The sequence below is a fragment of the Pelecanus crispus genome, chromosome 7 (assembly GCF_030463565.1).
Source record: "Pelecanus crispus isolate bPelCri1 chromosome 7, bPelCri1.pri, whole genome shotgun sequence".
NCBI lineage: Eukaryota > Metazoa > Chordata > Aves > Pelecaniformes > Pelecanidae > Pelecanus > Pelecanus crispus.
Genome location: NC_134649.1, coordinates 31,470,761 through 31,495,179, shown reverse-complemented (window position 1 = coordinate 31,495,179; position 24,419 = coordinate 31,470,761). Strand labels below are relative to the sequence as shown.

At 50.3% G+C, this 24,419-nt stretch overlaps 1 protein-coding gene across 1 annotated transcript in view; it reads left to right on the top strand.

The window, feature by feature from the left end:
• Positions 1 to 24,419, top strand: part of BSN (bassoon presynaptic cytomatrix protein) — a 95,776-nt gene that overhangs the window by 39,018 nt on the left and 32,339 nt on the right. Inside the window, exon 3 of the mRNA XM_075714188.1 lies at positions 12,310 to 13,092. Coding sequence (XP_075570303.1) covers positions 12,310 to 13,092 — 783 coding nt within the window. The remainder of the gene's footprint in view (positions 1 to 12,309; positions 13,093 to 24,419) is intronic.

Here is a 24,419-nt window from a genome sequence, read left to right as displayed (position 1 = left end):
TAGAGGAGGCAGCCTTGCGGATAGCAGGATTCTTTCTCATTAAGAGTTTATGCACCTTCCCGGGGTGTTTCAGTTTAGATCTCCATGGCAATAATGACATTAGATCAGCAAGCAAAAAATCATGATTTGAATGACCAATTTTAATCTTGCTTTGCAATTAGCATTTTTTTTTTAAGACAGGATGATTGCTATTGTAGACTGGCTCGCAATTAAGTATCCCCTTCTTAGAGGGTATATAATGGCTATAAAAACCCAATTAACAGTGATGTGGCTTTACAGGTATCTGTTCAAATTCTAATTGTTCGCAGATTTTTGTGTTAGAATTGGTATATTTTACTTAGTAGATGATGACTTATGATCTGGGTCCAGGTGCTTTTGGATGGGGATAGGAATTCAAACACAGAAAGCCTATTCTAATTTATTGAAATAGGTAGCTCATGACTGGACAAACTGTTCCTGGTGTTTATGGCCATACTTGTAAGCCCATTTTGAGCACCAGGGACACCCAAGTGGGTCTCTCCAGAAGGCAGTGAAACAGGAGATGCATCTGGGGACACGTGGTCTGTAGGCTGCTTTGATGGGACCATGCAAGGCTGAGCTCCTTTTGTAGCATGCGGTACTCCAGTGCTGCCTGAGCAGCCCCTACAAATGCACAGAAACTGTACCTGGAAACGCAGAAAACCATTAGTTGGGTCTGAAAGCCATGGAGGTGCCATGGAGCCCCGCGCAGGTCAAGACCAAGAGTTCTGCAGCGTGAAGGTGGTGGTCAGTCACCTCTAGGAGACATTTTGCACGTTGTGGTCTTGCTGCCAGGACGTGCTCCCTGGACAGATGCCTTCAGTAGGGAAGCTGGTCACAGGCTGTTTTTACTGAATAAAATATCTGCCGTCCAGCGTTTGCGGTCTGTAGGACGGCAAGTAATGGACTTAGACTGCAAGGAAGATTTAGGTTAATATTTTGGGAACATTTTCTAGCAGTGAGGATGGTTAAGCCAAAGCCCTTTTATTCCCCCTTTCCCTGCCCACCCAGTAAATCCACAACTGGTGGGAAGTTTTAAAGACCAAATTAGACAAACGTCTGTTGGCAGCGATGCAGGCGTGTTTCATCCTGCCCAGGGGCAGAGGACAGAGCCAGAACCTTCCAGAGGCCCTTACAGCCCTCTCTTCTTGCTGCTGCAGGACATCAGGGTGAAATCCCAAAGCCTTTAGTATGGGTTTGTTGCAACGAAGCAGCAGTGTAAATAAAATTCAGGTGCAGGAGCATCTATTGGAAAGAGCGGGGCAGGGAAAGGCAGTGCTGGGTGCCCAGGCTGGAGGAAACCCACCCAGCGCCTCTCATCTGCTTCTCGGAGAATAATAAAGATGCTCAAGGTTTACGATAGGGCCCTGCACCCCATGGGAAACCCTTCTGCGTTCATTTGGGGTTGCTGGAGCCCCGTAGGTGGTACCTGCCCCTCCTACCCCTTGATGTGTGGTTGGTACAACAGTCTTCCCAGGGCAGTGCTCAGTGCTGTGGTTTGTTACTCCTCTGCATGGGAAGGGGGCTGCCTGGGGTGGCTTCGTCCTCGGTTTAGGACTAACCCTCCTCCTGGACACCTTCCAGGTCCCTCTCTTGGGTCTCTCCTATCCAAGCATGGTAAGTCCTGGCTGGACGGGACCTTTCATTCCCCCAGCAGTCATCCTTTCCCCTGCTGCCTCTGCGGGGTCCTGAGTGCCGTCCCTCATGATAGCCCCCGCGGGCCTGCATCCCCCAGTGTGGGCTAATGTGTCCCAGCACAGCCCAGACCATGAACAGAAGAGGGGATGTACTGTGCCTGTCTCCTCCCAGGTGCACATCTGAACTTTGTGTCTATTTAATTTGTTCAATATTTGCATCCTCTGAGCAACACGATAACCCAAATGAAGATAACAGGCTGAGTGATTTCAAGCGAGATCAGACCTGCCTTGGGCAGCTTATGCTATTGCTCCTTTGGCCAACGTTTGGTAACAAGCCGGGGTGCCTCAGGATCATGGCATCTGCTCACTTTTCCTTTGCTGCAGCCATAGACTTGTGTTTCATAGATTGTGTGGCTAGCTGGATTATAAATTATTCATGGCAGGGAACTTATCATGTTTATCTGGAATAATTGAGCAATTAAATCTCTTTAGGTATGTAAAAAGATTGTGCAATGGCTTGTCTGTCTTCGGGCCTTAAATTATACAAGAACATTTATTACATATTTAATCCAGAATAACAAAAAAAAGAAAGACAGAAAATACATTCTGCTTTGATGCATTCATCCACTTCAGTATGTTCATTTGCAGAAGTTGTTCATTCCAGCAGCTTTGCTCATAAATACATATTGGCCCAGGATAAATGAGACCTGACTTGGCTCCTTCAGTATGGAGAAAACACCTCGTCTGTGACTGTCTCTGAAAATACTTTGGGTTATTTACGTTAGCACCAGGATTGTCATTATTGTTTAAAAACTTCTGTCCCGGACACTTTCTACTGGGTCACAGGATCACAATCCTCTCCACCTTGACTGCTGCTGTGCCTTGTTCAGATGTTGGTGCTGCCAAGGTAATGCAAAGTCTGGGGCGTAAAAGGACCTTCAAATATTCAAGCGTGCTTAGTTCAGAGCTACAACCATTACCTCCTATTACTGTAATTGTCCAGGAGGGTTCCCAAAGGAGCCAGAAACTCATGGGCAAGGCTGCAACAGGGCCCACTCATAACTGAATAAATGTGGAGCCGTGCAGTAAATTAATAAATGTGGAGCCATGCAGTAAACAAATTATGGTTTTATCCTGTGTTACCAATAGGAAACTGGGCTGCTTTTAAATTAATCTGTTACAAGCCTATTTATTGAGAGCAGCCTATGCTCTTTATAGCATTATAGCTATGAATTGCATCGCTGCTGTACATGGTGGCCACTTTGCACCCAGAGAAATCCCATGGCCTTATGTGTGTCTCTGCTTTGGGCAGGAGGTACCAGTGAGTGGAAAGTTTTGAGCTCCGCTGCTCCCTCCCAGGCTGCTATTTTAGTTCTGCAGAAGAGAGTAAGTGAGCAGGACTGGAGGCTCCTGTTACTCTGGATGTCCATCCTTCAGCTGGCAGCAGGGTACAGGAGCAGCAGCAGAAAAAGGCAAAGCAAGCCATTAGGCTTTCCTTGACCGAGAAGGCTTGTGTGGAAGTCCTGCATTACAGAGCAGGAGGGGACCTGGGGCTGCACTTAGAGAACATTGGCATGCAAAGCTCAAGAGGTTAAAACCTGGGGTGAGCTCTTTGCGATCCTGCCTGACCAAGTCCAGGGGACAGCATCCTCTGAGCACGTACAGACATCCAAACCTTTCCTGTGCTCCTGCAGACAGGGAACAAAGGCTGTCTAAACGGGAGCTAGTGAGGCAGCAAATTGCACAAGAAACCTTCCCCAATGAACTGGAAGGACTTGTCCCTATGCCTCCGGCAGTGGCACCGCCAGCGTGCTTAGCTAGGCAGCGCTTTGCTTTGGTGGTGGTGGTGGGGCGACCCGTGCTCCAGCCGGAGCAGAGGAGCAGTGCTGGGTGTGGCCCTGGAAAGGTTTCCTCCTGCCCATCCATTTCTCTCTGCCAGCAAGGGCAAGTGGTGAAGAAGGGGATGCTTGTGCTTCTCAAGGAGCTAGCAGCTTGATCGGCATGTTAGCCATGGGGGATGCTGCTTTGGGGAGCACCGTCCTGCGTGTGACAGCAGATCAAGGTTAGTTGGAAAGCTCTGCAGCATGCAATTATTTTCTTTGAACGTTTGCTTCATCTCTGCGTCGGTGGCTGCGTGGTGTGGGTAAAGATCGTCTGAACAGCGAGGCGCAGGAGCTGGAGGTTGCCTTTAAAACCCAGAGGATCTGCAGAGCCTCATGTAGGTTAATGCCTCCTGATGCCCTTTGGGGACAGAAGACTTGCTCTAGCAGCCTTCAGTTAGTTCAGGGAGTGCTAACTTGAGAAAAAGAAACAGGTTAAGAAGTGACCAATAGGATGAAATGGCACTGTCTTATTCCACAGCTTGATCCTCTGAACAAACGTGGTTTCCCATCTGTTGCTTGCAGTGAAGGAGATGAGTTTGGGGGTTGGTTCCTCTTGCTCGCCAAGCGAGCAAGTTGATTATTTTCTGGCAAGCATTAGCAGGATGATTACTGATGGCTTCGGTGGCTTCCCCTTCTGGGCAGGAGTGCCAAGGACTAGGTTTTATTTGTGTTGAGATGTTTGAAGATGAAGATGAGCATAAGGTGGCCTTTTTCAGAAGTGCCTCGGCAACCAATTCCCCTGTCAATTAAGTGCCAAAACACTCCTAATTGCACAGTCCCTCTGGAGCCCTGCGTTCTCCTCGAACTGTGCTTTAGACTTGGACCAGGAATCTTCAGCCCACACTGCCTGTGTGTTTGCATCCGCCTCCTCCGCACCTGGATGCATGCATGAATTTTGGTGATGTCTTGATATGCAGCCTGGCCAGGGACACACGACAGCTCCTGCACCCTGGGCTGCTCCTGGTCCTCCAGAGGTGCCCTAGGAGACTTCATCTCCTGATGTTATGTGTTCCCCCCCAGATCAGACCCTGGCTGGTACACCACACTGCAGCCTCCCACGGGATGCTTTGCAGGCTTCTCATTTCATTTGCACGCAGGCTGTGCACTGATCCAAACAACAGGGGCTGCTTTTCCTACCCTCAGCTGTGTGAGCTTTGTGGCAAGCTGTCCCTGTATTGCTACAGGAGAAATCAGCAATAGTCCTGCTTTAAAAAACAACCCCAAAACTTCAGAATAAGGCATACGTTTGTATTTGTCGTATGTTCGACCAGCCAGTCTGAAATGGTGTGGGAAGCCTTCTCCACGCAGTACCTTTAGCTTTTTTCATGCATCAGCAGCTCTTCCAGGATGTGCTGAGCTTTCCCTGCTCTCCTACAGCCATTCCCACCTCCTGCCTTCCCAGCAGTGTCCCAGCTCCCTGCCACAGCTTGCTGTTCTCTATTCTCTAGCAGAGGGCTGCCTTCTAGCGCTGCCTCTTCTCTTGGATCAGGATGTCGCTTTAATTGCAGGGTACGTGGCTTTGGCAGATTTCAGCGTGACAATGTAAAACGCAAGACATGCCCCCTGGAGAGCTCCTCTAGAGCAGATCCGGGAGGCATGGAGGGGAAGGGATGTTTCGCTGACTGGCTGATTTCACGAGACGACGGTTCTTCATCTGCAGGCAGAGCTGATGAATTGAAGGCATGTAAGGACACTCTCAGGCAGGTCACTGGCAGCTCTTGCAGCTCTAGGGAGAGGCCAGGCTGTTGCAGTGTAAGGATAAGCCAGTAGCACCCATTAATGAAGCCCTTCTTCATCCAGTCAGCAATCCTTGGCGCTGAGCCTCCCTATTAGCCTGATTAATACGGTACCTTTGTTACCCAGTTCCAGCTGTGGTTATTTTTAATCTCATCTAGTTCTGGCTGTACTGGTGCCTGCAAAAGGCAGAGGAGGGAGCTGTGACCCTGGCCCTGGGGTGTATCTGCTGGGGCTTGGCTTCATGAGTGGTGGCTCTGAGGCAGGTGCCTGCTCAGGGCACTTGGAATGAAAGAGCTCCTGCCAAAGGCTTGTCTTGCTCTTCCCAAATATGTTGGTTTGGGGTTTTTTTTCCCCAGGATTTCCAGTTTTGTAGGATATTAAATAGACATGTTTTGGGCAACTTGGAGAAAACCCATGCTCCTTTTCTCCTCTGATTTCCCATGAACTTGGCTTCTTGTTTTTCAGCTCGTCGTGCATCCGGTTGTCTCACACCAGAGGAGGAGGATGGGTTGTATCTTCTACTGAACAAAGCTCCTTTGCTCTGTCCTATTCAAAGTGGTCAACCTTGGGTGGGATTGACCACACTTGACTTGAGATGACTTGGGAGCTGTTCCCAGCCTAAAATAATAATTTAAAACAAGTCAGGTGGACTGTGCTCCTGAAATGCCCAGTGGCCTCCCCGATACAGGGTTGTATAGCTAGCAAGGTCAGATGGATTTGGCTGCAGTGAGGTGTTGTAAATGGGTAGAGCTGGTGAGGAACCATTCAGTCTCAAGTCTCCAAAGTCTTAAATATGGTCATCTAACACTCTCCTATTCTTTTTGATTTTATTATTTTTATGTAGTAGGATAGCATCCTGGGTGACCTCCAAATGGTCCAAAATAATCAACCCTCATCAAAGACAGAATTATTCTTCATTGTAATCCTAAATTTTGGCTTGAAGAGATCTTGGACATTCAATTAAGAAGTCTTTCTGCTTACAGCTCATTTTAAAGCTTCTCCTGTTTACTGCAAAGGCTGAACTCTATACTTAGGATACTTTTAGAGCTGTATTGTCTTACCTCAGGAGAACAAAACAACCTACACGTTACCAGCACTCCCTTACATCTCCTGGTAACAAATCCAGGGGACGGGCTGTTTCCACATAGTTTCCTAAAATAGGTGGTGTTAGAATAACTTTAGAAGCCTTATAAACTCAAGCTGTCTCTGTCATTTCAGATCATTTTTAACTGTGTGCTTTTCTTGGTGTTTTTCTAGAGTGATCGGTAAGCTGCAGTGCACAGGGATGCTTTCTGGTCGCCCGTATGTACCTGTGCAAAATGCTACTCTCCTGTACTGCACCCCTCTACAGAGGGTCAGGATTCAGCCCACCATGCATGTGCTCATCTATAATTTTTAGCAGTGTTTAAATCTGCCCTGAGCACAGCCAGCATGTGATGTGTATGCTCCTGCCTACAATTTTTAGGGAAACGCTGATTTGAAAATTTTCATTCCTAATGGGATTTGGAAATGGTTGGTGCTCACAGCTGCAGGATGGCATCGAGACAGGGAGGCATTTCTGGCAGCGGTGACCCCACAAGTGCTGCAGGTTGCAGAGCCATCTGCACATTAGGGAATAGCGGGATTTGGGAGGGGGGTTAGAGTAATAGTCTGGGACATTGCAGGGGTCTGCAGTGGGAAGGGTAAGGCTGGTGGTCATGGGTGTATTGGGCACTGTGTGGGTGGCTGGGGCAGGTCAGGTGTTGGATGCAGACATACCAAATGTCAGTAAAGATGGGATGGTTCAAATTTGCAAAGCTTTTGAGATCAGTATGGGTATAAAATACCCTACAGATGAAAGGCCTGCAAGCTTTACCTCCCTGAGTCTTCTGCTGAGCCCAACAGCATGTGTATAATTTGCTTTAATGGTTAGAAACATCTGCTGTTAAAAGTGATGCTTAATATATTTGGCTTCCATTTCTAGTCATTAGTTCTTTTTATGCCTTTTTCTGCCTAATTAAGAACCTTTTAGTACCTGATATTGTTTCCCCTGAATGTGCTTCTATATCGTAATCAAGTCACTTCTTAATCTTCTCTTTGATAAACGAAAAAGATCAACCTCTTTAATTCTCCCCTTTCAGACATTTTCTGCATCCCTGGAATCACTCTTACAGATCCGGTCTATATCTCCCACAGTGTTTTACTAATCTCCCTAAAATGTCGGTGTGGAACTGTTGAGGGCTCTGGAAGGAGTCCCTTGGTACTGGAAGAGGAGGCTGAGCCACCTCCTCACTCCTACCTCCAGCTCTGGGCTTCCCGCACGGAATGAGCATAGGTTTGCCAGGCAGCAGAGACTTGTCTTCATCAATATTTATCGTTTTACTAAAATCTGCCATGTGTGAGTGGTGTTAGCTGTGTACTTAAGCAGTGGTGAATACTTGTTGTCTCCCATATCAGCCAGGTAACTAGTTTGAAATCCATTTAGCATGTTCACTATTCATATTTTATAGTGCTTTTTTTGTCAGCATGTCAAGCGTTACGAAGTCAGAACACCTTTTGGACATCAAGGATATTGCTTCTGTGCACTACCAATATCAAATGTGCAGAGAACAAAATCAGGTTTGCTTGCTGTGGCCTATTTTTCCTAAAACCACGTTGACTGGCATATATGCTTGCCCTTCAGTTCTCTGTGGTGTGAATCCAGCGCTGTCTTTCCGTCTTGGACAGATATCTGACTAGCTGTCCCCTTCAAGCCATACCTTTGCCTTCTTGGATATTCAAGCAGAAGACTCTTCCAGTCTTCTAAAATTTCCTCTTAAAAATGAACATCAGCATGCAGCAGCTCTCTTGGATCTCTTGGATGGAAAATTATTCAGATCTGCCAAATTTAAGTATTTTCTGGTGCTGGTAGATGTTGTTGAATGGTCTTCTCGATTGCTAATAAGTTGGAAATGCTTCATCCTCACAATGAGTGTTATCCTGCTTCTTCCCAAATGTCTGACGACAGTAATTACAGCACTTCTGCCATATCAGTCTCATTAACAGCTTTACCATCTCCACCCAGTGATGGACCTCAGTCCTTTCTAGGATGGCCTTTGTCCCTAATGCCCTCGATCAAACTTTTCTACTGCTTCTCAAGAGACTTATTCCCAAAGCTCCTTTGTTTTCATATGGTTTAAGCAGTTCACAGCTTCTCAGTTGACATTGGTGTGCTGGGCTCTGATAGCTACTGATTTTATATTTCTAATAGTGCCCTTCGTTCTGCACAGCAGCTGCCTTCACTTTTAGCTGGCCTCATTCACTCTTCATTGAGGCATCAGTTTGGTTTCGGAGCTGTTATCTACATCCCCATTTTCTTTGTATTTTTAAGTATTTCCCCCAGTCAGATTTCCTGGGGTGAAGGAGATTAGCATGCTCTAAGCAGCTGGTCTCAGGGGTATTCAAGAGAGCAAGCTTTACGTCCCCTTATTTTATGGTATAACGGTGACTTCAGCATTCCCACAAGGTGAGCTGGAACTGGAGTTTTCAATAATTTTGGTGTTTTCCTCTTCTCACTGATAGACATTTTGTTTTGCTCATTACCCAGACTGTTAGCAGTGATGAAGAAGCAATAGGATAAATTATTCTTTTCTTGCCCCTATTTCTGTACTGTTTTCTGAGCATCTTCCCTCTGCATGATGAGTCTGCAGGCAAGACGAGGAGCGTTTAGAGGACAGCGATGCAAGCCAATGGAGTAGTCCGCCGTTTCATGTATTTCTGTGTCTTATTTTCCCAGTTCTCCACCAAATCAAAAACTTTCAGGGGCTGGATTAGTAAAGATTTACACACAGGCTTTTCCATCCTCCTTTCTCTTTCCTGGGGGAAGGATCTTTGGCAAGATGACTTGGCCCTTCCTCTTTACTGTCTTCCCTCCAGGATCCTTTAAGTCATCTTTGATCTGTGTAATCCACACTTTGTGTCATCGGTTGCATCCGTAGAGGCAGGTCAGGCAATTTGTGATAATCCCAACTAAATTTACCTTTCAAATGCTTGCTCTGGCAGCATGCTGCCCCACTGTATTCCCTGCAGCTTTCTCCTGCTCCTCAGGACAGATGTTCCTCAGCAGTTGTTCACCAAGTCACCGAGAGCAATTTGATGGTTTCTATCCCATCTGAAAGCCCCCTGGCTTTTTTCTGTCTCGGTTGCATAAGCCAGGTTTATTGTGGAAAGTGAGAAAGCTTCAATGATTACGTTGCTCCCCAGCCCCTGAGCTCAGGAAGATCCTGGTGGGCTTGTCCATGAGCCATAAGCCGCTTGCATGGCTGTGGGACCTGGGGATGGTACCTCCCAGTGCCCAGGGAGCAGTTTTCTTGCACAACCCTTGGCCAGGGGCAAAGCAGGCACTGTGCGTGGCGTGGGGAGGGGGTGAACCAGCAAAGCCGGAGCTGTGAGCTGTTCAGTATTCACCAGCAGCGCTTGCTTCTTGTTAAAGCTGGCAGACAGTCGAGGGCAATCAATTTAATTCCCTCAATATTTTGTTTGATTGTTTGGAAGTTAATGCAGGAGAGTGGCAAAGTATTTTTCCTATTCCAGAAAATAAGCTTAATCTTGTGCCAGGCTACAATAAATACAGACTATACAAAACCAGGAATGTGGGGCGTGTCCTTTGCCACGTACCTTGCAGTCATGGTCCCTTAAAATCTAGATGCAAACAGCCCCGATGGCGGGTCTGGGAAGATCTCTTCCCCCAATTTCCACCTTGCTGGAGGGTGTTAAAGTGCAAGTAAGGAGACTACGTGGAGAGGGAAGATTTGCATTTCTTGGATACTGGGAACTTTGCAGCAAGAGAGGACCTGAACAGAAAGGATTGGTTCTCCTTTAATTGGAGCTGATGGGGACAGCGGGCAAAGCTGATGGGATTCTGGGAGATGCTCTCCTGAAATAGAATAGTGGGAAGAAATTCCAGGGGATGTGAAAGCAAAAAATAACACGGGGAATTCTGTATGTCAGAAGAGAGACAGCAAGACCATAAGAAATTATAAAAACTAAAGCAATATTTTCAGGAACTAAATATAATGTGGCTCATTTGGAACGGCTTGGAGAAATGACGATGTAATGCAAAATTGCTGGGGAAAAATTGAGGCTGCTTTTCACTTGGCTCCGAGTGAAATACTCGAGCAGAGGCTGGTGGGGATAGTGGCGTGGGAGCTCAGCAAGCACAGTGAAGGCTGAGAAGAGCACAGAGCTGACGTGCAACCAGGCTTGTAAGGTGACGGAAAGAGCTTTGCTGGAGATTAAGAGGCAATTGCAGAGCTCTCTGCAACCCAGCGAGCCAACCAGGTGCTGGGCAGAGAGTGGAAGGGGCATAATGAGCAGGTGGAGGTGCACCCCCCTTTAATTTTAATCCATCTTTCCTCATTGATCTGAATTTCCTCTATTTTAAAAAGTTTATTATTAGAAGGCTGGGCTTTATGAGAGCCCTCCTGGGGAGGGAACCTATAAGGAGTTGTTCAGGGCACATCTGCCTCCCCTCTTAGGGACTTGCTGTCCTGTCCCATCGCAGGACCTGCCGAAACACCCAACTGCATCTTCTGCAGGAGCTCCTGTGAGCAGGAAAAGGTTAAAATGTGCCTGTGGTTGGAGTGTAGGGGGAAAAACCCTGTGGCCAGGTTATGAATCAGTTGTGCAGCACCTGTGCCTCCAACCGCAGGACCAAAAGGCCAGGCAGACCTGGAGACACGGGCTGGGGGAGGCGATGGGGCAGTTAATGTCTCTGCAGCAGGGATTAAGCCAGCCGTAGAGGCGATCCATAACACTGGAATGAGGAGACGGCTCCTGCAATGAAAGGAAGGAAAATCTGCATCTTATGTGATGCATGCTGGCCCATGGGACACGCAGCCCCGGGAGAGCGCAGGGGCTGGGAGCTGTTGGGTGCTGCGTGTGCAGCAGCCCATGCCGGGCTCTGGGTTCACTTATCCTGGATGCTGCTCCACTTTTTGGAAATGCTCTGGTCCTTTTTGCCACCTTAGTTCCTTGTCTCAGAGAAAACTTTTGCAGGCAGGCCAGGTTGTGCTGCTGACTGTGCTATATATTAATATTTGCAGAGCCGCTGAGCATCCTGGGGATTCCTCATATGGGAAGGCTCACAGCTTTCATACAGCCTCTTTAATTAACTTAATTCAGACATTAGCGTGTCACAGGGAACGTCTCTCAAGGGGGGAAGTCTTTCATTTATCACCACTTAGCCAGGGAGCATTGTATTTTTCATTTGCATCCAAAAGTTCATTGTAGTGAGAGTGAAAATTAACTGTTTACTCCCCAGTTGGCATTTTGCCTGCCCAGCAGCACAGGTGCCTCACACAATGAGAGCCCAGTCCCTGCTGTCCCTTATGGGCTGCAGCACCAAATTTTTGGGTGGGATATCACAACCCCCACACTGATTCCAGAAAAGCCATCTCTGCTGGCCCTGGGGAAGCACTGTGAATGTCACGGCAGCTTTTCCCCCAGGAGGTACCCAGCAGCAGCGGGCAGCGTGCCGGCACTGGGGAGCATTGCAATTGTACATGTGCATTATAGTAGCATCCCTTTGTAGAGCTGCGCTGGACCTCCTGCCAGCCCTCTGCTCCTGTCTGAGGAGCCCTGGCTGTTTTCCATGCTAGCTCTGGTTGCCAAGTGGGAGGGAAAAAAACGGGCTTTAGGGAGGTGGTGGGGCTGGGAGCCCTCGGAAGGGCCCCTCTCCCCGGGAGAGGCACAAAATGCGCTGCCTGCAGGCAGAGCCTTGTGGCTAGCAGGAGCTTTACAGCAGAGGCCTTGGAAGCAAACCAACACTAATTAAAGCTTGCTTTTGCACCGGTGTGTTGTGCCATGGGTACCTGTGACAGATGGGGTCTGTTCGCCGTGACTGTGAGATACTTTTGTGAAGAACATGGTACCCAAAATGTTTTTCAGGGGTTGATGCCTTGTTCCTATAGCTACACAGGGTTTGTTTAGGGGAACCTAAGAGTGCGCTGGGGCTGCCTGCGGGTGGCTGTAGCCTGCCTGCCGCTCACTGCCCGTGTTGTCTCCTTGTCTTGCAGGTGAAGGAATGGTTGTGCTTGAACTGCCAGATGCAGCGGGCGCTGGGGATGGACATGACCACTGCTCCTCGCTCCAAAAGCCAGCAGCAGCTGCACTCTCCTCTGCCATCCCCCTCCCACTCCCCAGCCAAACACCCGCCACCCCCAGGCGCGGATAAGTCCCCACTGGCTGCCCGTGCCCTGCCGTCAGAGCCGCCCAAACCTCACCCCACGACACCGCAGAGGGAAGCACATGGCCAAGGCCAGCCAAAACCTCAAGAGGCAGCCAGGTCCTCCCCGCAGCATCAGCAAGCCAAGCCTTCAGCCTCTGAGCAGAGAAAGACAATGGGAGACGCGGGGGCAAAGCCTGCTGCCCTGGCTCCTGGGGCTGGAGCACAAGAGCAGCCCCAGGAGGGGCTCACAGGGAAGCTCTTTGGCTTCGGGGCGTCCCTCCTGACCCAGGCGAGCACGCTCATGTCTGTCCAGCCAGAGGCGCCCCCTCCAAGCCAGCCGTCTCCTGGCAAAGTGCCTCCAAAAATTGTCTTCAGCGATGCCAGCAAAGAAGCTGGTCCCAAAGCCCTGGGGGCGCAGGGCCGGGCTGGTGCCACACCGGCCGCGAAGCCAGGCAAGCTGGAGCAGGGTGTCAAGCCAAAGGAAGTGCTGAAAGCAAGGGTGTCGTGCCCCCTCTGCAAAGCAGAGATCAACGTGGGCTCCGGCGAGCCCCCCAACTACAACACCTGCACAACCTGCCAGCAGCAGGTCTGCAACATGTGTGGCTTCAACCCCACACCTCACCTGGTGGAGGTAAGGGGGCTGGCGGGGGCGGGCGCCTTCCAACCTGAGGTTAGGTGCTCTCTCCTCGCTTAAAATGGAGAAAAGAAGGTGTGTTTTCCTTCAAAGGTTTAAAAAAGCCTTTAAGAAGCTGCCAAAGCCAGGTCACTCCCGGAAGCCCCAGGGTTGGAGGCCATGGTCCTCCACCTCTTGACAAAGACATGGATTTCATATGTGTACACTGATTTCATGCTGGTTTCACGTGAGGAGCAGAGCAAGGGGTGGCCATTTATCAGGGCACCCCCAGCAGTGCCCATGGCTCCCCAAAGGTGTCCAGGGAGTCAGTGGACAGGGTGAGGAAATAGAAACAGGTCATGCAGGTGCCAGAGTCACCAACAAGCATCTTCCTCCTTGTGCTGTGGATGGATGCCTTGGACAGGCTTGGGAGGAGGCTGGTGAAGGATGTCCTGCAGCTCCTGCATCCTCAGATGGTGAGGGTGCAAGGAAAATGGTACAGGGCGGGAAGGTGGCAGGACCTCAGCGGGAGAATTTCGAATCAGCTGAGGGCATGCGAAGTCCCATCGGAGTTTGCTGCCCTCTCCAGATGGCAAGGGCCCTGCGCAGTTGTGCCTGAGGACAGGGCAGGGGAGTGGGCTGAGCGGAGGATGGATGCGGAGACGTCCATGGTGCCGTTTGGATATGAATCGGTTGGGGATCATGCAGCCTGCTGAGATGTAGTGCAAGGGGAGAAGGAGGTGGAGGTGGTCCGAGGTCCACCCAGTCTTGCCCACTATAGTCTAGGAGGTCTCTGAATTGTTGTGATGACCACCCAGATCATCTTGCCAAGCACCAAAAAGGCACCTTAGCCAACTCTAGCCACCAACACCTGGAGAGGTGAGTGGTGCAATTGGGGCTCAGCTGGAGCATCCTCCTACTCCCTCCTCCCCCCTTGCTAGCTGGGGAAGGAGATTTTCCAGACCCTTGGAGAAGACCTCAGTTAAAGTCTAGACCCTCACTTCCTCCTCTACAGGCAATTTGAGACCATTATGAGAGGGCACCCAGGGCTTTCTTTTGGAAGTGCTGCATCTCACAGCCAGTAAGACGCAAAACCGGTATCATCAGCACATGGAAAAGTTAATGGGAACTTTAAATGACCAGAAGTAGGATTGCTAATCTTGGCTCCGTTTCATGGTGGATAATTACATTTTATGTCCCTAGCTCCTCCCTGCAGTTTCAATTACACCCAGTAATTTTCTCCTCTTCCTGAAGCTGCTGCTGTTCACGGTCACGTTTGCAGTGGAGGAGAGCCGTTCTCCCAGTGCGGTGCTCAGCATGCGTGTGGAGGCGTAAACCCGTCAGATGGCCGCCTCCTTGTACATAATGCTGGTTTTGACTGAAATGCTCTGCCTGTTGCTTCTGCCACTGCTTGCTTTCTACCCTGAGGGCTTGGGCGAGAAGAGAAGATGTCCAAGCATTGTGTAGTCCCTTGGGTAGGGCTGAAGCCCTGTGTTGGCATGCCCTTGGGCAGTGATGTGTTTCCAGGCTTCAGAAAGCTCACAGGTTGACGAAATGGCTTTAAGGTGCTCCCCTTGGCACTTGCCTATTAATTAATTAATTAGAGAATTAATTTTGGGTTGGGTTGTACCCAATAACATGGTGCTCTCTGCAGGTACCATGGAAAGGTGACCTCTCCCCAGTGCTTGTCTCCAGGGTCACTAGCTGACACCTGGGATTAAAGATCAGATTTTGAAGGCTGGACTCTGTCTTGGCTCCCTCAGCTCTTGAGTAAAAGCCTTCAGACACCCTCAGCAAACTCACCATTGCACGTATGTCTATCTTGGGGTTTCTTGCTGCTGCTCATCACTGCAATATCCACGTGCCTTCACATAGAGTGAAGACCCACAGCAAGGTCCCACCTGCACTTTGTGGTGTCTTGGGTTTTGCTTCCCTTTACACAGACCTGTTATCCAGCTCGGAATAGATGGGTTGGTTTATGGGATTTTTTTTTTTTTTTTTTAAGAGTTGTGGAATAAATGCAACACTTGAGCTGTGAATGTTCTTAACACTTTCTGTGAAAACGAAAACATTGCAAGATCTGTTAATGCAGTCAGGCTTTAGGTTTGCTTGATCTTCTGAGAAAATTGCTCTGTGGTCTGATCCTTTTTTTGCCCGCAGCCCACATGAGCTTGTCCGGAGCACCAAGATTCAGACAAATACCAGAACTCGCTCTTTGAAGTAGCAAGGCTTGATCCATTAATTGCTTTATGAATTAGGACCTTGACTGTTAGCTGCCCTTGGAAGCTGCATGCGAACTAATGAGGAGAGTAGAGCTGAGGTTGGGTATGTGCAGAGGAGCACGAGCTGTGGGTGAGACAGGAAGCACCCTCTGTATATACTGCTGGAGCCTGGGCAAGGTCTTCATCCCCAGCTTCAAATGGCATGAGTCATAGGGAGGGAGAGAGGGCATGGGCCACAGTGGCCTGGTTTTTGGAGGAAGGGTGGAGTTCTGCAGCAAAACAGTGCTAAAAGAATCCATTTTCTGCAAGTAAAGTTGTATCATCACTGCAAGCAGTCAGGGCTTTGTCACAGTGTTGGAGGTGGGCTGCATGTGATTTTAGTTTCATAGCAAAACTGTGTAACCATCTTGGGAGGGGAAAAAAACATAAATAATGTTTGCATCCTCATACAGGACAAGTATTTTCACTAACTAGGTCATCTCCACTGACAGAGAGGCACTAACGGACTTGTGCTGAGGGAGGCTGCTCTCCCCATATCTGTGTGGGCTGTTGCAGCTCAGTGGGAAACATTGCCTGAACTGCGACTGGCACTTGTTGAGGGGCTGGATGACCCCAGTAGTACGATGGGAGCCAGAGGGCATGCTGGCAGCACCACTTCCCTGGGGGGACCCCACCTCCTTGATAGCATCACGCATAATGCTGAGGGTGAAGGGCATCCAAACATGCACTAACCCTAGTGCTTCAGCATGCTCTCACCTCCAAATTCATCATGGCTGTTGAGGAGTAGTCCCTGCAAGTGGCTGAGGTGGATCTTGCAGGGAGCGTGTGGCCAGAGCAGGTCTTTGGGAAGGGGAACTGCATGCGTAGAGAGACCTCATGAGATGTGCGAGGCTGCTGATGGAGGTGAGACTGTTAGGATGTTGCATGCTGCTGGAAGCAGACCTCCGGCTGCACATCTGTGTGTGTTTCTGCTGGAGGACACAACAGGTCCCAACTAGTTGGACACACGGTCAAAATCAGGAGGGGCAACCGGTCAAACCTCTGGGCAGCTCTCAGCAGCAGGGGGTTGTGGGAGGTGTTGCTGTCTGACAATCGCCGTTATGAAATGGGGAGAAGAAAATTGAGAGCAAAATGCAGAAAGCAGGGAAGGCTTTTGTCCCTATCTGCAGCTCCCTAAAACTTCTGATTTCCCTGGAAAGGTGCGCTATTATTTACCCATGGTATTTTCATCCCCATCCCACTCCTGATCTAAAGATGGAGTCAGAGGCTCCATGTCCCTGTCGTCCCCTCCCACCCTCTGCAGCCGCCTAGGGAGGTATCCAAGGAGCTGCCTCCTCCCCAGCGCTTCATTCAGCTGAGCACACTCAAACCTAGCAAAAGAAGAAAATACTAAAATTGCTTTTTTTTCTGTGGACTCGCCATCTGAGTTGCGTAGGTGCTGAGCCACCAACGGAAAAGGGTGACTTGCACTTCCCTCGCTGTCTTTGCACTGCTGTGGGCTGAGTGCTCATGCAGTCTGGTCCGCTGAAGGTTGCTCCAAGAGCATCCCACCTGTGAGCAGCTGGGTGGTGCCTCCAAGCCCAGAGCTCCCATGAGATCCACCAGCAGGGCTGGCTTTCCTTTGGCCCTGGGTCTCAGAGTTTCTGGGCATGGTCAGGAGATGATGGTGAGGACTGGGGGCCTAGGACAGTTGAAAAGTTCAGGTACAAGCATGGCATTTTGGCAGCATATCCCAGGGGAGGCGTGTGGGCTGTGGTGGCCCATGGCTCTGGAGGCTGTGGATGACCAGCAGAGAGAGGAAGCCCAAAAGTGTGCCTGACTTCCACTTCTCTTGCTTGCTTGCCATGATACATGTTACCCAGCTTTAAATAAGTTGTTTATGTGAATTACCAGAAGTACAGGTGCCTGGAGCTTCCTCCCACTTCATCACACCTCCTCCAGGAGCCAGCTCCTGGGAACAGCACCATCAGCTGTTCCCACCAAGTCAGAGCTGGCACTCTGGGGCTCTCCCAGATTCCCTACAGCCTCAGCCTGGTGACATGAAGGCAGGAAAGTTGCAGGAAGACCAAGTGCTGGGTTGTTTCACTGGGGATTTAAGAAATGATGCCTCTTTACAGCAGAGTCTAAGGGAGCAAGTGATCCAGCAAGAGCTGGCCTGGAGTGTGATTGCCCTCTGCTGCACTATGCTCTCCTGGTAACCCTGACTGACCCCAATTGACTCCAGGGATTTTGTATTAAGGAACAAATGAACTATGCATGTTGTGTTACTAAATAAGCATGGCAGGATGCCCCTTTGCCTAATTAACCAGCCTGAAACAGGAGCTGTGACAAGTTTTGTTGAAGAATGCTGCTGATCCCTGGGTGCCAGGCGGTGCCTCCCAATGGGTGCCTTACTCTCAGGAGGGTCCTCTTACTGATTTATGGTACCTGCCACTCAGCACCCGCATCCTGAAATTGCATTTGTTTTCTTGCTTTCCCCACGTGTTACAAAAAGCATCCTTTTTATAACGCTTGTGTTATATTGGGTGTGCTGTTGCATCTCCCTATCTGGTCTCACCAGTGAATGCTGTTACATTCCTTATTATATGCATTATATATGCATTATCCTGGATGTGATATCACAAGTCAACAAGATGCAGGAGCAGCAGTTGCGTGGGTCCTCTGTGGGACACGTTCCCTTCTGCTGCTCCCCTTGTACCTGCAGCGAGGTACAAACAAGCCCGTTCAGATGCCTTTCTTGCAAAGAGCTTGTGAATCACCGTATCGAATACTTTCTGGAAAGTCCTGGGCCTCTCTTTCCATCATGCTCCAAGACTTCCCGCTGGGCAAAATTGGGCCCCAAGCAGAACAGCTTCCCAGGGTATGATGCTGTGCACCTCAGGTTCGAGATGCTGACGCTGAGGATGGGGCTGAGCCTGCCCTACTTGCAGGAGCAACCGTGGCGGCTCCTGTCCTTGGCTGCAGGGAGGAATGCCTGTGAAAAAGGAAGTTCAATTAGATGGAAAAACCTCTGCGAGATCAGCCTTTGTGCAGAACAGGGTATCGCTGCTGGCAGCAGGAGGATGGGTTAGAGAAGGGGGGCTGAGGAGAGGTTTTGGGCTGAAATTACTTCAGTGTTGGCACATAAATTTCATAGAAGGGGGAAAAAAAACAAGAGGGGAGGAGTGTTGGGCTCCTGCCTCGCCTGCCCTCGCTGCAGGTGGGAGCCAGCAGCCACGAGCCCATGTTCGACCCCTGGTGTGCCAGGCCTCCCTGCCCCCTTCTCAAGGATCCATGCTCTCACTGGGAATGTAATTAGCTGGTAGCTCGCAGCCAAAGAGGATTAGCCAGGTTAAGAGAGTGCCTCCAGCTCAGTGCTGTCCCGGCACAGAAATCCCAGGCCCGGTCTGGCGTCTGGGGCCATGCATGGCTTCCAGGCAGCCCCGCCACCTCCTTCCAGGGGAAAAACAGGATACAGGTGCCTTAAGAAAAACCTGCCTCCTGAAGCGCAGGCAGTGCCCATGTTGGGAATCCAGCAGCTTGCCGCCCCGGAGAGCCCCATGCCCTTCCTCTGCGTGATGCTCTATGTACAAAACCCTTCCTAAAGAGCCGCCTGCCTGCGCGTGCGCAGCGATGGGGCAGATGGGTGACAAGCAGGGACAGGCGCTTAAAGTTTGCAGGCTTTGTTTTACCATAGGAACCCAGGTCCTGTTATTCCTACCGGGCTCAGAGAGCCAAAGGGTACTGACGGACACACTCTGCGGTCCCTGATGTAGCAGGGAGCAGCTGTTGTCAGTCACCCCTTTGAGGCTGTTTTCCCTGAAATCGGACGTCCTGCGATGACAGCTTGGCAGGGTCCCCAGGGCTCAGCTGGATGCTGAGATGGCTGGGTCCCCTTTCCGGGGACAGGAGAAGCGAGGTGCCATGCTGAAGGCTGGGCAGCAGGTCAGACCCCGGAGTTTCCTGCGGGAGGAAAAGGTAGCCAGAGATGCGGGTCACAGAGTGCAGCAATTGCTGGGTTTCTCCTGAATTTTTGTGTAGAAATCATGATTTTTAAAAAATACTCCAGCCCCAGGGGTATAAATATTCAGGTCAGTCACATAAACTTAAGTCAAACTGAGAGCGCTGCATATGACAGCGCAAGATGAAGTCAGCTTCGCTGGAGTGAGCCCTCAAATCCCTTTACGGATTGGTAATTAACAGCTGTGACTCAGGAGTTTTCTGTGCTGCTTAACCCGCTGTAATTAAGCAGCTCTTGCTGCTGGGCTGGGCAATGCCAGGCTCCCCACTAGCTCCTCCTGCAAGCACGAGGGGCTGAAGTGGGGCTGGGGGTCAGTGGTGATGTGTAACCCGGCAGACTAGTCTGAGTTAAGAGTGGTGTCCCATCAGATGGGTGATGCACAGCGTCCATGGGTGTCCTACCCATGCAATACACGTTTCTGTGGCTGTTGCAGGCCCTCTGGACCCCACTGCTGTTTTTTCTGCAGAACCCCATTAGATGTTACCTCCCTGTCTGCTGCAGACTCTTGTCTTCTGCTGGTTGTGTCTTTGGAGGTTCTAGGGCTACTGCAAATGCTGGGCTTCACCTTGCTGAGCGTGCTCTCAGCTTCTGGCCACTTAGAAAATTATCTTAAGAACCGCTGTTCCTTTCTTCAATCAGAAAAAAAACCCAGACCTCCAGATTCCTTTCCTCCTTTAGATGCAATTATATTATTAACGGACAAACATCAGCCATATGTGAACCCTGCTGATTAATGCTTCGGAGGAAGCCGCCGCCTGCGCCTGCAGATTACTTCCAATGGTTCATAAAACCAAACTATGTATTCAGAGGGGTGACAGTGCCTCATCAAGGTAAGGGATTTCTGTCTTCCTCACTTCTAAATGAAGATGTGTTTGAAGTGAATGATGCTTCCCCGCTGCCAGGTTGGTTTTCCAGAGCATATTTGCCGTGCCCTAGGACTTGGAGCTGCTGCCTGTTGTATTGCTGTGCTCCTGGGCTAGCAAGCTGCCTGGGCCAGCAGTGCCACGGTGTCCTCCTGATCTGTCTTGCTGTGGAGGCCAGCGGGTGTGTCAAGAATAAAGCCTGAGTGCTCACCATGGAGCAGGCAGTGCAAAGATTCAGACTTAAAACAGGGAGCCCTTTGGCTTTTGGGGTTTCAGTATTGCTGCTGTGGCCCAGCCCGCAGTGCTGGAGGTCAGGTGTGTACCAGGGCAGACATGATACCTGAACCTTCATCATAGATGTCCTTCTCGACAGCCTGTAAGAGTGCAGGCAGCTGCCATGATAGCTCTTGGAGCCACCACCTCAGTGTAGGATGGGTGGCTGCCTACAGTGCTGCCTCGGTCCCACAGCCCCCGTGTGCCAGCTGCTGCCCGGGCATGGCAGCCTGCTCCCAACAACCAGCCGGCGTGAACGAGACCCATGGGCCAGTATTCTCCAAGTGGGTGCTGTGGGCAAACCTGAAAGACCTGACATCTTGCAGTGAATTGCAGCAGCATCGCTTGCTGCCATTAGTGGCAAACCACCACCCGTTGCTCCTGCAGAAGGTAGCAATGTGTGTGGGTGGGCATGAGGTGCTGCCTGCAAGCCCTGGGGGAGCAGGGGGGGCTTCTCTGGCTCCGCTGAGCCAGGCCAGCAATGGGAGCCTACGGAAGAGAGGCTCTGCTGGTTCCTGCTGCAGTTCAGGCTGGGAATGCGAAGGGCAACTGGTATTGCCCCATTAGGCAGCAGCGTGGATTTAGTTCTGCTGTAATTGATGGTGAAACTTCATCTGTGTGGTATTGATCATAGTGTTTCCTAGAAAGTGCCGAGGAATGGTTTAGGGAAATGCTTTTTGCTCATATAATGTGGTTAGGTCTTCATGCCACCTCCTGTCCCCTGCTAAGCTTTGACTGCTTTACCCAGCAGACACTTATTTTGGTAGCTGTTGCAAATCTGCTTCTAAGGAGGAGTGATGTCCCTGAAACTTTCATGGAACAGACTCATCCTTCAGAAACCTGCCTGAGCTGTCCTCAAGAAGATGGAGGGGACTGTGACCTTGCAGCAGGGACGTGCAGACAGACATACAGGGCTATCGCTGTGAGAGGATTTGATATTCTCATGAGTCAAGTGCCATGAATATTAAAATTCACTAAACTGGGAAGGGCCTGAGTAACTTTCCGTCTCCTGACTGAGGTTTCACAGTTTGGAGCCGCTTTGGGAAAGACTGAGAGAAGATCAATAACTGGCCTAATGAGCCTTTCTTGACCTTGAGAAGCTTTGAAAAGAGTTACTGCTGTACGCATGAAAGGTTGAAGGCAGCAAAAATAGGCAAGGTAAAAGCACAGAGAGTAAGCAGGACAAGCTAGAGCTGCCATAGTGCTTTATGGATATCAGAAAGGTTTTTATAAGTAAATGCTGGAGAGCAGAAAAAATCCAGTTCATTCACAAAATTCAGGTGTATCTAGTCCTAGCACAGGATTTTCTGCCTTTGCTCTTCAAGTCAGACCTGGCAGCTGTGCTGCTGGGGCAACCCTGGAGCCCCATGCCTCGAGGAGCCCCGTGCCTCTCCGCTAACTTGGGCAGTGTCACTGAAGTCCGCTGCAGGACCAGCCTGAGAGATGTCCTCTTAACTCATCAGATGAGCCCCACTTGCAGGGAGTTTATGCAGACCTCAGTGGACACCTTGTTCAGGCACACAGCTGGCATGGGGGCAAAGCAAGAGGTTCCCATGGCATCCTCCTAAAGGCATGCCAGATGTAGCAAAGAGCCTGAGATGCTGGATGAAAGCAGGGGAGGAAGAGTGTGACATTACAGGGGAGGTGTGGGGGCTCTCAGCGGGACGGGGAAGAGCCTGGACCCTTGTTCCTGCTCCTGCTGTGTCTTGTATTGAGCAATCGGTGGCTAAAGAAGCTCAGGAGCAGTGTGAAAAAGGAAGTTCAATTAGATGGAAAAACCTCTGCGAGATCAGCCTTTGTGCAGAACAGCGCAGGGACTGGCACCCAGCATCAGTAAGTTATTGGCATCTGGCAATAGGAGAGAGAGGGAGTGGTGGGATCACCCCGGGAGAGGCGGTGGTGGGATCAGAGGGGTCTGGGCTGGGGCTGCTTGGTGGCCTCGGAACACGCTATGTAGGATTACAGACCACTTCTGCTTTAGGGGCAGTGTTGCTTGGATCACGTCTGTGATGCTCAGCTTGGCAGGATGACTCGTTGGGGGCCAGTAGGACACGGTAGCACTGGCCCTTGAGTCCAGGCTGCTCAGCAGGGTGCGTGGGCTACTGTGTCATGAGACCTCTCCCCAGCCCACAGCAGGAGCTGCTGGTGAAGGCGGAGAACATCTGCCTGTGGCAGACACTGCTCTTACAAAGACAAGAAGACTGTGAATGGGGTTGGGTTGGAAGGGATCTTTGGAGCAGCATGCTCTGAGCAGCACCATGGGGACTGACAGTGGAGGTGCGCAGTCCCCGGGCAGGTACCAGCAGCAGACGGTGAGGCTGGTGGGACCACATAAATCAAAGTCTCAGTCTGAAGGTTGGTGGGCAGAGCAAGAAACAGCTTTTTGTTTGAGATGCTGAGGGCATTTGGCTGTTCAGCTCCTGTTTCCACCTCCTGGGAGCAGGCACAGATTATCCTGATGTGCTCGCAGGCCATTATACAACCTGGAGCTTTCGTCTTTTTTTTTGTTTGTTTATAACATGCCATGTTAGTACTTTACTTGGGAACATGTTGGGACACTTAATCGAGCATTTAATTGGCTTTGTAACACTGGATTTCTGAGTGGGTTGAGGGGGAGGCGGCTTTAGGGCCAGGCTGCAGTGGAGATGCTCGGTTTTCCAGCTGTGATGGGAGCATCTCGGACTGACTTTGTCAGTGTTGATCCACCTTCCAAAGCACCATCGTTTCTCCTAGTGAACCCAGTGGCATTTTGCAGTTGTAGCCCACGGTCTTTAGCATCTGTAAAGGTCCATGGAACAAAATTAGAGTGCGGAGAGGGGCTGCCAACAGTGAAGTGTGTGGGCATGCTGGGGAAGAAGCCAACGGTGATGCTAATGATGGCATTACCAGCTGGATGTGCACGCGTTGGAGGTGGGCATTGCTAGCTCAGGCCAGGCTCTTGTGTTGTCTCCCTCCTTCCCACATCAAAACCGTTGTTGGTAAAGCCCAAGGGCAGGGCAAGCTCCTGTGGGCAGCACAGCCTCGTGGCACTGGAGGCACGTTGATACCATACTGCTGAAGTAAGCCCAAGCCTTCATCAGCCACGTGCATGTTAGTGAAGGTTCCGTCCTTCTCCAGGGGCCAACAGGACCTGAAAGACAGTTTTACGGTATCTACAACTCAAGCACTGCAAGGTTTCGCCCTGGTTTAATAATGTAGTAACCATGTAGTTCAGCATTCAGTCCTTGCTGTGTGCTGGGATGCCCTATTTTTCCTGACTATGTGTGTGTTAGGGCAAGCCATGCGAGGTGAGGACTGTATAATCCCATCTCCTGAGAAGTACATTGAGTGTTGGAGAAAACACCACTGGGCAAAGGAAGAAAACCTATGCAAAGAAATGGCATTATCTATGCATTTACAAGTGAATGCTCGGGAGTCAGCCAGCTGGGTGTTCATTTTCTTTCTCAGTTAAATGGCCGTGGAGCTTTGCTGAAGGGATGCAGCCTGATCCCCAACAGAGTTGTGGTACTGCCAGGAGGTGCAGGATGAAGAGCTGAGCCCTCACCATCATCCCTCTCCTTGAGTCTCCCTGCAATGCAGTGCAAACTCTGGTTTCCAGTGAAACACAACCTTTCTCCCTGGTTGAAAAGGAAGCCTTGTATAATTGATATTGTTGGGGGAACTGGGGTTCTGCACTGTCATGGTGCCCAGGACTTAGCAGAGCTCCAGTGCAATGTGCCCAGCAGATGGTGATCCTCTCGCCAGGCAACACGGGTGCAGCAAGGAGCAAGCAGGGTGAGCTAGCGCACTCCATTTTATTTAAAAAAATAAAAGATGACAGCATGTTAAAAGCTAAAAAGCTGAATGGACTTGGGGGTTGCACCAAGTTGCTGGCTGCTTCCTCCTCCTCCCGGCCTGGTTGCTGGGCTGATGAGCTGGGGAAGGTAGATGGTACCAGCCTGCAGCAAAAATAAATGCAAAAGCAAAATAGAAAATGAAAGCAAGCTC